We start from the raw sequence: 13753 nt of genomic DNA on the forward strand, positions 1-13753 counted from the left end.
ACCCATCTCGCTAAAACAGCCATTTAAAAGTCGCTTATTCTGATATTTTAAGGTGTTGAAGTTCAAAAAATGTGCATAAGTGGAACTCTCTAAAAAAGAACTTAACGTTTTCCCTTCAACTCTTAAAATATTCATCTCTCTTGAAAAGCACATTCTCCTTTGCGGAAGTTTACTGTATGACAATTTCTGCATGAAAACAGAAATGATAGCAGTCACGATTTTAAAAAAAAAGCTAGGGCACTGTAAAACTGTTTCTTTGTGAGAAGGCTTTTCAGTTGAAGATAGTCAATACAAGTAAACACACATTTTTAACCGCATCTAATCGTGCCAACTAAACCTGCAATCCAAACCATCTATTCAAATTACTTTAGAATAATACATGTTAACTTTTAGTAAGCCAATTAGCTTTTAATCTGGTCCATTAGCTATTCGTTGTCTTTCTAATTTATACCACGTTCAACGTGTTAGCTTTCTTCAAAGTACGGCCATTTTTTACAATAATTTTCTTCTTTTGTTTTTTTGTCTTGCTCTGCTTTTAAAGTATTCAAGCTTGTTCTTCGTCACTTTCGTCTTCCTCGTCAGCTGTTTCCAGCCATTGTAACCAGTTGTTGACCTGGGACAAAAATATGTTCTTAAAAAATGACCTGAAATGTGTTCTTGAGAAAGACAAAATCACTGCCTTGAAAAATGAGAAACACAATCAGTGGTCATGTAAACCTTCGACGGGATGAATCTCAATGAAGTATCTGTTGATTAGAAAGCATGGTTGGTTGAAATGCAAGGAAAGATTGATAATATTTTCTAGCAACTTGTCAATAATCCTGGTACTTTGTCAATAACACACATAACCTATTCTACCAGCAAAATTTAACTGCTGTTGATGAAAGAAGCACATTGTAATAGTAAATAGAACAGAATAGTGTGAAAAATACTGCCAAGGTCACGAGAAGAGGTATTCTTTGAAAGTAACAGCGTGAAGTATTCAGGAAAAAAGACTTGAAAACTTACCTGGAACAAGGCCTTTCCCTTGCCAGGGTATTCATCGTTTATGTCTTCTCTCCATCTCAAAAAGGCATCTTCTTCAATCATCTCCAAATCATAAAAAGCCATAAAAAGCCGCAAAAGCATTCCTGAAATAAACAACAGCCCATCAACAACACTCACATGCATAAGACTAGTACAAATTCATATTGCAACCCTTCTTTGCAGTTAAATACGATTCCTGCAAAAATTATTTGAAACTCTATGTAGCTGAACTATTGTTCAAAAAATTGACAGTACCTGGTAAAAGAAAAAGGCAAGATCCTCTTCCATTAAAATAATTTTACTCGCAGAGCTTACTAATTTAACTTTATGAAAATCTGACATCTAAATTAAACAAAATTGTTTAGAGACAGGGCTTCCATAGCACGTCGACAAATATAGTACAGTGCATGAAGACTACAAGAAGTAGCTGAAGGCATGACCTTTAAACGATACTTCATTTCCCTGAGATATCCTATGTTTTAGCTTCTTGGAAAAACTTGAGTCTGACAAATTATCAAGAATTACCAGTGTATCATCGACAGAGAAATGTATTCATACTTCTAGCATTTCAAACGTAGATTTATTTCCTTCATAGAATAAATGTGGCATTGGAAGAAATAGCTTATAATTCAACACTTTAGAAAATATTTGACAAGCAAAGATATAGCCAGATACCTTTAGGAAAGTTGTTGAGGAAGCAGAACTGTTGCAAACCGTACACAGCTTCAATCTGAAAAACCAAAACAGAGATGAAACAAACTCCATTCCCAACGAGGATCTCTCAAAAGTTTATAATCTATTTTCATACAATAGGGCTTAAAAACAAATGCCCCAAGACTATAATGTAATTCTTTACCACGCCTGTTCAAATATTTTGAAGAAATTTCCTTACAATCAGTGCTTGTTAATTGAAATGATAATTTTTGTAGCGACTGATATGCCAAGAATTGTATCCAATTAACGACCCATATTCGATTACAGGGTTACTTAGTCTCACCTGCAGCTTGCTGTGTTCATCAAGGAATGATTTGATAAGCGGCGAAAATTTTTTGATGGATTCTTTCTCTTTCTCCTGCAAATCTTTCTCGGGTATCTGATTGGTGTCAACACCAGCAGTCAAGGTACAGTCCGCCAATACATGCTTCAGTATGCTTAAAAAGTAGGGCAACGTTAATAAAAGAAGTGGACAATCTAGATGAATGATAAATTCTTATTGTTTTCAAAATACGTATTTACTCTCGGTAACGAACAATTGGAAGCAACTGCAAGGTAAACGCATTTATGCTACATTAGGCTCATATCCAGTATCAGACCGTCCTTTTTTCATAATACTTTGGTGAACTTTTTCAACTTCCAACGCAGACACGAGCACGAACAAAGAAATAATTTGATAATCGTTTAATGCTGCTGCGATAGAAAAACGAAATGCAAATCACCATGAAAAATGGCAAGAAATAACTGGAACGAAAGTTCTCTACCGAGCTACCATTTTTGGGATTCTTTAGGATTGAGTCACAAATGTCCTATTATAACGTCTTATAGCTTTATTACATGTAAAAAACGATAGAAAGGAGTTATTATCAATTATATATTATCTGTTTTACAAATTACTCACCATAGTAAAAGCGACTGAATGAACATTTTTTTATCTGCCATGGCGTTTTCCATATTTTCCTAAAAAATTGAAGTTACAAATAAGCACAGTCTTAAAAAATATTCTTGAAAATCAATCTATACGTGTCTAAAGTAGCAAAATATTTGTACAAGTAGTTATGTGAAATACTAAGCTGGATTTAAAGGGGCAGTTTACTAAGCCCTCTCCAAGCTTTCAGTTCATCCAAATATCGATTATCGCAGTTTCTCGAGTGTTTTTAAAAAAAATCGTTGATCAAATTGAGTCAGTAATTAGCAAAGCATTTGGCATCGATTTAGACACAGTTTTAAGTATGCTACATACTACATAATACTTTTTATTCTATACAACATTCTATGTAGCAAAGAAGGATTTTTAATCGAAATATTACCTTAATCCATGACTGTATTTCACCAACATCACTCTGCGTGTTCAAAACTTCGGACAACTGTGCTTGGATACACAGAACGGGAAACAGAAATCCCACATTCTAAAGTGAATACATGGAAATATATATAAAAATTACTCGATTTCATAAGTTTTTCATAAAATGCTCCATATCGTATAAGCAGAGCTTACATAACGATACATATAGATTTAATTCGTAATAAAAAAACCGCAAGTGCAACAGGAATGCGGAAGCAAGCCTTTATTTTGCCTTTGTACATTCTCAAGAAATGGTTCAACGACAGCTTTCCTAATTCAAAAGTCTTGTAAAACAAAAAAAAGCTCTGAAAACAAATCGCTAGAAAGAAATAGGCCCGGATAATTTCGGTGAGCACCTGGATGAATTATACAATAGGCTATTGTTACATGCTCCAATCAGTGCTTGTTTTATTCAAGGTTGGTGAAAAACATAGCTGAACAGAGAAACGATAGGGAGCAAGAAAATAAATGCCATGGCAAAGAGCTAAACGGAACATTGCGCCTTTAAACAGCTGCCTATAAGGTTCCTAACAAAAATATCAGTCACAACAAAATCAAGCTTTGGCATATTTCACCTCCTTTATATAAAACACATAGGTATTTCTCGTATCAAGGCAGCAACTAATTCCCAAATTCAAATCGGAAAACTTGACAGCGTTTTTGTGCTTTCTAAATGTCAATGAGAATACAATGAACTCACCGATTCTCTTGCAAATTTCAGCAAATCACTTTCTGTTTGCATATCAACTACAAAGAAGGAGAACTAAAGATAAGACAAGAACACGTAAGGGCAAGGTCGATTGAACAGAAGACAGAAACAATCGACGTTTTGATAAGAATCGAATTCCCTGAAAGTCAACTTGAGTAAACAAACAGGTTGAAGACAAAACCAAAACTTTAGCCACATTCGGAGACTCAAAAAACAAAGTGTATTAACAAAACATAAACTTAATGATCAGAAAACTTTCGAAATCCTAAAACCAAATAATTCTGCAAAACACATTGAGTTTTTAAAGAAAAAAACATGAAAACACAAACCAGGTAGTGTGCTCATAACATCGATTTTATATTCTTCAACTTTTTCACTGAGCCATTTCTTGAAATAACAAAAATGCAACACAATTATATATATTCATAGTTTCACCTAATTTGTACCCTAATATCTAGGTACAGAGAGCCTTTAATAGCTGGTGCGGAATAAACATTCTATATATAAGTTGTTTCACACGATTATATTTGAAAGTAAACCAAATTTTAGAAACTACAGTCAAATATAGCTCAAGCATGAAGGTTGGGGATGCTAGAGGGGAAATCCACTATACTCATCCCTTTAAGCTCCATGCTTTGACTTGATCCTGGAACCAGGAACCAGTAAATATGTTAACAACCATTGCACCAGCAGAAAAATATATCTAAATATATTTATATAAATGCAAACCAGCCATCTAAGAAAATATCTGTTTCTTTGCAAAATGTTGTTTTACCTCTCCTTTGTCGGCAGCCAACTTATGAAGGGCCTTGAAAAATCCGGGAAACAGCTCGCCATTGATAAAGAAATCACGTAATTCGACTAACGACAGCACTTCCTGGAAGATGAATTAATTTTTTCACACGCTGAACTACAGAAATGGCGTTTCAAAAGTTTAGAGGGATAGGGGACAGTGGTTTTTAACTTTACAGATCGTAGAAATTATATATAACTAGTAACAAAAGCCAAAATCCAAAGATTTTGATAGATGTAAGGAGCTGATTAAGAAACCAAACATAAGGTTAAAATTTTTTCACCAACCTTGCTCATCATTAGTACTTTCAAATTACAAAAACATGAGAAACATTTCACCGATATGTCATGACATGTCATCAACATATTGAATACATCAAATGTGTCGTTTTAAATAATATCAGCAATGATTGGCATTAACTAGAAATGTATCTGAATCACACGTGGTCTCTAAGGAAATGTAAGACAACAAGGATGAGTTCTAGCTCTTTTGCTACTTACCTCTTCAACGATTAATGTTCCGATTGTCGAAAAATAGTCCACTCCATTTTCCACTCTATTGGTCTTAACAAAATCAGCAGTTGCAATCAAGGCCTTTAAAGGGACAAAAATTTATCAATTCATTTTAGCAAGAAATCAGGTTCAATTATGAGACCTTAGAAATGAAAGATATCCCTATGTTATGGTTTTTCGGATCTTTGAAACATAAAATCTGCAAACAGGCATCAAATTGACAAACTACAGGCCAGTATTTCAAGACTAAGGTTCTCATAAGAATAAACATATTCTCTAAATGTAATATGTGAACATACATTTTGGAGTACATCCGTTGAAATGACGTCATTCTTCTGCAACTCTACCAAGAGCTTACCAATGAAATTCCAGTATTCGGTATCTCTCGCTAAGGATTCCTTCATAACTTTGTTTGCCAGCATTTTGCTGTACCTAAATAAAAGAAAACCGATAAAAATAAGTCTGATTGAAATGTGAATAATAGAAATAAATCCAGAAAACTAAGAAAGACTGGGTAATAGAGGTTGTAACTTTACAAAAGACTGACTGAAATAGAGCGTTGGCTTCATAGAATAAAATATTTATATAGGTTAAAGGCAAATTCTTGGAATGGCTGGCCATTGAATATAATATGAATTAAAGGTTTTGCTTTTTTGAGTAAGTAGATCGGTCGTTCAAGTAAAACTGGTCATTTTGAGAAAGTAAAAAGTTTCAAAATAGCAAATCTGGTCGTTTTAGAATGTAAATTTATGTAAATTTTTAATTATATTGATGAAATATTGAATTTTTCGTTAAGTTATATGGCAGACAGTGAATAACGGTAGTAGTTCGAATTTTTTAATAAAGGACTTCTAACCCTAAGAGCAAACGTTAAACTTGCTTTGACCTGGTGTTGTTCAAGACAAGCAGTCGTTTGTATATAGATGACCATTCAGCAGGATTGAACTGACATATTCCAAATGAGATCCAATCCAATATAAAGCAGACAATTAAAAAAACAGTTATCGTTACTTACGATTGGGCATTTGTGATAAGCTTCAACGCCTGAACGGCATTATCGACATTTCCATTTGTTCCGTTTTGCTTCAGGGTGAGCTCTACTCTTCTTTCATATTCCGGTTTCGAAAGTAAGTTCTTCTTCGTCTTTGATTTTTCCTGTTTGTCCTTGATAACGAGGTTCACTGCATTGGTTGATGTTTTCGATGGCGATTTATCCAGTTTTGTCTCCTCCTCCTTCTTAGGGGTCGCAAGTGAAGTAGTTGGACGCAAACTTATCTGGGTTGAAAACAAAATAGGCTTAGTAGAATCCCGTCACATGGGATGAAAGAGTAAACAATAGTTAATGTTAAGAATGTCAGAACAAGCGGTACGAGCCCATAATGTTAACGTAAGTATAAATATGACAAAAAGGCAAAAAATACTACATTAAATGCAAACAGAGTGAAAATTTAAGCAATCTAGTACCTTTTTAGATACTGTTATCTCGATAACCAAATGTTGGAACTACAATATCGATACGACTGTGCATAAAACTTGAATAAAAGCTTTATGTCATTCGAGTAAGCACTCGTTTACAAACAGGTCATGTTATAGATCTAGCCGTGCTTAATTACGCGAATGTTTTTAGTTACTTATTCTAAGCTCGTTTACCTTGCAATACGAAATAAAATTCAACATAATTCAACAAATCCAACATACTAAACAAATTATTAAACTTGTTAAGCATTTTTCTTTCGAGGCATAAAGCTAGACATGGCTAAAAGAAGATAGCAATCAAAAGCTAATTTAGGCCCGTGGATAACTGATAAAACACACTTCATTGTGCTCTGCGGTGCTACGTTTGACGTAAGTATTAGCACATCAATAGCTAGAGGGGGCACCTGGTTGGTAATGAAATAGTGCCGAAAGAGAACAAGCGCTCTTTTGGCTGAGGAGACAAACACCTTCCTAAGAAAATACCGCTTGCTTACATTTCCAGCCTTCTGCATAGTACTTCTTGTGAATGGGAACGTTTTGTTATCCGATTGTCCATTGACCACTTTGTTTGCTTGGTTCTGCTGTGAAACCTGGTTAAAGTTGCCGTCAACAAAACCTGTGCTTGACGTCACTGGCGTGGCGGATGAGGTTTTTGGAAAAGGATCAATACTCCAAGGTGAGCTTTTGGGAGCAGTTGGTTGCAAGATGTCGTTGAAGCCATCGTTGTCAAAGAAATCGTACTTTTTCGGAGGTGTTTGCTGCATCTGTGGTAGGTTTGTAGGAAGGGAAGCCGTTGCGTAGGATTTAATTTGCTTCGGAGCAAGATGCTGCGCAGCCAAGGTGGCGGGGGTACTAAGTGCTGATGATGTTGGCTTGTTTTTCAAATAGCTGGGAATAATAATAATAATAAATAAATGTTAACTCAGGGCCTTTTACACGATTATGTATTCAAATAAAGACCAATATTACGAAACTGAATCTTGAAGACAATCTGAGATCTTACTAGCAATATTCACTAACCGAATAAACTAAGTTAATGAAGCTTTTAAACTGTAAAGATCATAAATTCTTTATCAAGCAGATAAAATAGTTCTTAATCAAACATGCTGGATACAGAATGAATCGGCTATACGTACTGAGGCTCAAACAAATCCTCCCTCTTTTCTTTGATTTTCTTCATCACTTGCTGGTTCTTTGGTACGGGATCTTTGCCAAAAATATCCTTCTGTGCGTCTTGAACCAGCGTCAAGTCAGCCATTCTAGGACCAAGACCACCAGGTGGGAACATGCCTGGAGGCATCATTGGAGCCATCGGGTGTCCTGGCTGGCCAAACAAGGCTTGAGGCGGTGGCATACCAAAAGGCATCGGTGGGGGAAAGGGAAGGTGCATGAAATTATGTGGAGGTTGACCAGGTGATGTGGCATATGCTTCCCATCTTAGTTTGGATACTGGCACAGGTCCAGCTTCAGAGGTTTTCACTCTCCTTGATATCCAGGCATGGTTGCGAAGGTCCAAGGTATCTTGTAGCATAAACCGGATCCGGGACGGCAGTTCAGGGGAATCTGCCAACATCTTCATCCGATCAAAATATTGATTCATGATGTTCTGTGGATTTTTAGAAGAATCATAAAAATAAATTTCAAAACATGAAAAAGATTTAAAATACCAGGCCTAGCCTAGTTATACAGAAAAAAATGAAAAATTTCTGCTAAAAAAACCCTTGAATTTTGAAAATTTTTTCCAACTTGGATTTTTGATTGGTAGAAGATAAAGGATCACTAATTGACCAACACCAGGATTGAATCTAAAACACCATTTCTTTTCTTACGTTTATCTCAAAATGTTTAAACTGCATTTTGAAAAAAAAACACTATGCAATGACCTCAAAAATAAAACTACTCTAGCTTGTATTATTTAGGAAGATAACAAAGCTATGCTCTTGTACCAAACTGTTACATTCCAACTTCATTAGGTACATAAAAATCGATTAATATAATGGACTTGACACTACTCGATTAAAACCTACAGGCGAGTCAACCTTCCATGGTTCACAAAAGGCCAGCATAAAACCACATATTCGAGAGTGCAAGTGAACATTTATATCGCAAAACAACATACTTCAGCTTTAGGCACATCAAGCCTTTTGCCAACGGTTGTCATTATTTGACAAAGGCACTCGATGTCCTCTGACATGTCCACAAAGTTAGCTTTCTTTTTCTTGGCCAACAGTTGTTGTATGCATTTGTGAAGGATCGCCTCATGAAGCATTCCCAGCTTTCCAAGCTCGCCTAGAGAACATAGACAATTTTCTATCAGTCAGATGAACCATGGAGATAAATTTGCAATCCTGGAGGCGTTTCAAGGAGGTGTGCTTGGATTACTGGATGACGAGAAGCCTAAACTGCTCAGGAGGCCACATAAAATAAAACTTTTCATATCCTAACAAGGTATGTTTCTTTTCCTTTACACATTGAGAGTTCAGGAGCTAAGTTGATGGCCCAAGGAGAGATCGTCCTTTCTCTGTATTTTCATTTTTCAAATGTACCAAGATTTTACAACAAGTTGCATCATGAAATTTCAACAAATAGGTCAAATCAAATCAAATCAAAATCAATGTATCTTTTACTACAGATTTGAAAACAAGGTTCATGGTTTGGAAACCATTTTAGGAAAATACCATGTCAGTGTATAACAGAATGTTGGCCTGCATCAAACATGCAAACAGACTCACCAATAAACTTGATGTTTCCAAGCATCTTCCTCTTTGACAATGCCTTTTCTTCCTGCTGCTCAGTCGTGAGCAGCCCTTCTTGCTTGTCAAAGACTGCAAAATACAATTTATCTATTTACATGTTTAATACAAAAAGGAGTCTGATTCCTTTGATACAAGCAATTTTAATTCACTTACTCTAGAGAATCCTATCCAATTTATAATGACACATCTTTATTAACTTTAAAATGAAAATTATGTTTTATTACCAAAGCTTTCGAAACAAACCTGCTGAGGCATCTGCTCTTGATTCAAACTCCTCTTGGCATTTTGAAAGCAACAAACGTCTAAAACTCTGCAATTAAAGAGAACAGCATATCAAAGTGGAAACTTGAACTTTTTCTTAGAAAGTTCTGCAATTAGATACATATTGTGAATAAAATGCAAACAGAAAACAATTTTGAACAGAATGAAGAAAAAAGAGACTATCATAGAAATAATTACCTAGAAAACAAAATGAAGAATATATACTAGTAATAAGGGAGATTTTTGGCTAACAGGTAAGACACAAGGGAAAAAACTGTTTTGGGAGGAAGAAGCTCACATCAAGTTGTAAAGCAAATATATAATCAAAATTTATAACAAATTAGACAGTAGAGTCAAATTAGTGACAAATAATGAAGATAATGAAGTGCAAGTCATGAATTCTTACTGTAGTGTTTGAAGAAGAAGAATCATCAAAATTTGGTGCATCATGGCTGAGCCGTAAACAGAGCTGTGCATAAAGGCTGCTGTACTTTGGTTCCTCTAACGCTTTCTCAAAAATCTGAAGAAAAAGGAGAAAGGTCCAAATTTTAAACAAAAAAGCTATCAAAAAAATGAAACAATGATTCACAACTTTTGATGTAATATTTTCTACAAAATAAATATCAAAATCTTCACAAATCTTTTCCTTTTATGGATGCCACGCAATATTATAATGACTTATAATATATACATATAGAACAAATAATATTGATTTTTGACACCTAAACATACAAAATGAACCAAAGGGATTAAGATAGACATTAGAAATAAAACATACATTGAAACTCACCAAAAGAATAATCCCTTTAAGAATTGTTTTGCTGGTTAGACCAAGATTTAATAGCTCAAAAATTAAGCGATCAAATTTTTCTGGTGTTAATTTATTGAGAATACTGAAAAAGAAAAAAGAATATTAAGAATGAGACATTGGTAAAAGCAGATATTAGCCAAAAATTTTATTTCGGGTGGCAAGAACTTAATAGCTTCAAGCTGGCTTAATTATTGCATTTTGATTAAGAATCATGGATATGATGCACAAAAAAGCAAAATTGTGATAAAGGGCTATATTTATTTGTATAAAAATGAAACATATATTCTTCTACTTTTTATGTTACTTGTGTTGTATTAACAACATGAACATATCAGTTTCATTAAAAATTACTATTTTCCAGAAATAATAATTCATGGTTTAAAATTATGCTTTACCTAAACATTGGCTTTGCATGAATAAAATATTAATGAATCCAGGACCATGACAAGCTACAATGCCACGGTGGGGGCATCTAAAACCCATTTTCTGACAAAGCTGATGAGCAGGGCTGGAAATTTTTAGCACAAATTCATTGCAGGAAATTGCTGCTGTTTGCTAGGAAATTTTCACTGTAAAATCTCCATTGTTTGATTTTAATATGAACATTAAATTTATGTTACTCTCTTTCTATGGAACGCTGTTTTCTTGTGAAATACATACAACTGTATAATTTTTGTTCTGCACTACTAACAAAAAATGAAGATTATCTTTCAAAATACAATCATCTGGTATTATCAGTGTCTATTATACCAAATTTCCAGCAATTCAGGCATGATTTCCAGCTACTAATTTAATTCAAGTAAGCTAAAACAAAGTTCATTTTTCGTTTTGCATTAGCCATTCTAGATAAGTAAAAACACTTGAAGACAGCAAATCTGAACATGTGAACACACTTGAAGGTAAACCTGCCCCAAAACTGGGTGGAAGTGTCCATTATTATTCATATTTTCTACTGGCATTTGCATAAATTTTTAATCGCTAGCTTAATTGAATGTAACTGTTTTGAGCTTACATCTTTGCGTCTAACACCAACCCTGATTTAAAACATAAATTTTTACCATTGAAAAATAAAATAGTATTCTTACATGTTGTTTGAACTACTAGCTTTGATGATAAAATTGAGCAAAAAACACGAAACCCACAGCAAAGGGTAGGATACATCAATGCATCAATAGTATCTAGTTTGCTAGTACTGATATGAAACTAAATCAAAGTTATTATAAATTTTAAGATCTACTAACTTTAACCTTGAAAACAAACTATGAGTATTGTTCTTGATCACGTTTTCCTTTATCATCTTATAAAGTATAAACGAGATGATTGCTGTTTGAATAGCTATGATTAAAAATCGAGGACCAACAATTAGTTCGTTAGCATGACAGTTTATTTTTAGGACAAATGTTTAAAGGGATCAAGCAAGTGAAAATATCACTGTCAGTGGCTGGGAACTTCGTCAAAGTTTCGCAGGAAATCTTAGATTTTTTATTTTGCTGCCAGGAGGAAAATTTGTTTTTCAAGCCCTGCTGATGAGCCATTCTTTACTAGTAATCGAGATGAAAACTTTGCCAACTGAGCACTCATTTTTGAAACAAATTATTTTGAAGTAGGATGTCAACCCACCCATGCCCCAAGAAGCCATGGCCTTGAAACAACAAACTAACTATGGCTCAAAGTTTGATACTGTTTATGCCTCGGCCTTCCTGAAACCAATTCGTTAAGAGGGTATTTGAGCTTGCCAAAAATTATTACAACACAAATGTCTGCCATTCTGAAATAGAAGATATCAAGAAATAAAGACAAATACAGAAAACAGTCATATAAGGGAATTTAATAAAAAAATCAGATAAACACACCCTCTAACTTTTCTGAAAATAGCTTCGTTTCTGTCTTGTACATCTCGCACAACATTAAGAGGGACCCAACGACCGGTATTGCTGGCTTTTGCTGAAACTGGAGATCTAGATGCAGGCCTATCATCTTTGAAAGCAACATCACTTTTGACATCTCTCTTTTCACTACCAGACTTATAAGCTGAAGATGGTGCAGTACGTAAATAGTTCTGTGTTACTCCATACCGGTGGGGTGCAGCCTCCCTTTTGTTTGAATGAAGTGAGATCCCGCCCCTTTGGTCCAGTGCGGCAGATTTTCAGGACAACAAATATTGAATTTTCTACAAGACAATCAGAAAAATTAATGCTGCTGGGTACACAGGGGAAAAAAAGTAAACAAAGTATATAAAGTTAAACTATGGAGGATTATGACAAAGCCAAAAAAGGGTGGAAAAATGAGGGCCAAAGAAGATGAGGAAAGGACGAGGGTGGGGAGAGAAGATAAGGGGCATGATGCTTTAAATATGGAAAAGGCACTAAGATTTTAAGAACTTGAATGTTGGAGCCATCTCAGGTGAAAAGCCGAAACTTGATAAACCTTTCCCCAAAAAAACATTGAAAAAAGGGTAATATGGGTGAGGCTCCTGAAAGTCCTCTGTTTTCCATAATATTTCTTGTGGTTGACTTAGCCCCCCCCCTCCTTTTAGAGTCAAAATGTCTAAAAATGATTACTTGTTGCCTTTATCAAAGGATTACAATGGACAAAACATTATTGGAAAGCTTCATCCCATTTGAACCATATACATATATATATATATATTTGTTTTTGAATCAGTATATATTTCAATACAAGGACAAAGATACGGGGGGAGGGGGGGTGGGTAGGAGGCTTGGCCCCTGACAACTTAAATTGCATAAGTAAAATATCTTTATTTTGTGGAATATGGCTGTTGTTACACTGATTTATAAGGGCTGCCCCCAGACAAAAAGTTGTATCTTGGTCTTTGTTTCAATAGCTTCCAAAATCCTAAGAGATCTTGCCTGATGCATCAGCAAATCAAAAAATAAAAGCTGATAACAATAAAAAATATCATCAAATCATACTATTTGTAAACTTTTAATTGTGAGAAAATTGAAAAAAATCAATTTAAAAAGGGCAATCAAAACGAAGTAACCAAAAATTGGGATTATAAAATCACTTAAAGCTAATATTTGGATATAAAAAATAAACAAAAAAAACTCATTTACTTCATTTATCACACAACTCCTATTGCATGCTTAACATAACTATTAATTTTATTGTCTAAAATTTACATTATTGTTATGAAGAGAGAATAGTCTTTAAAATTAATACTTAATAGCCAAGGCAGAAATTAAAACGTTTAGAAGATTATCTCAGTGGAAGTTTCATAGATTTGGATCAACCGGCAAAATTGGATTTCAAGACAGCAAATTGACAAGATAAATTTTATAAAAATATTTAGAGCTAAACTACAACTTTGCTCTGATACTAGCTTGCTA

The 13753-nt window shown here is 34.5% G+C and overlaps 1 protein-coding gene across 1 annotated transcript; it reads right to left on the reverse strand.

The window, feature by feature from the left end:
- Nucleotides 1–305: 305 nt before the first annotated feature.
- Nucleotides 306–12547, reverse strand: LOC135695538 (eukaryotic translation initiation factor 4 gamma 2). Its single transcript, XM_065214658.2, has 20 exons — nt 12257–12547; nt 10383–10485; nt 9999–10112; nt 9575–9641; nt 9308–9400; nt 8695–8864; nt 7712–8181; nt 7070–7463; nt 6115–6374; nt 5399–5531; nt 5088–5180; nt 4570–4671; nt 4124–4181; nt 3786–3832; nt 3051–3149; nt 2642–2700; nt 2024–2177; nt 1702–1756; nt 1009–1130; nt 306–613 (listed from the first exon to the last, which is right to left on the reverse strand). The coding sequence occupies exons 5-20, from the start codon at nt 9330–9332 to the stop codon at nt 545–547; spliced, it is 2310 nt and encodes a 769-aa protein (XP_065070730.2). The 5' UTR covers nt 9333–9400; nt 9575–9641; nt 9999–10112; nt 10383–10485; nt 12257–12547; the 3' UTR covers nt 306–544.
- Between the last annotated feature and the right edge of the window lie 1206 nt (nt 12548–13753).

Source organism: Rhopilema esculentum, chromosome 2 (assembly GCF_057945365.1).
Source record: "Rhopilema esculentum isolate cy_ngs chromosome 2, ASM5794536v1, whole genome shotgun sequence".
Lineage (NCBI taxonomy): Eukaryota > Metazoa > Cnidaria > Scyphozoa > Rhizostomeae > Rhizostomatidae > Rhopilema > Rhopilema esculentum.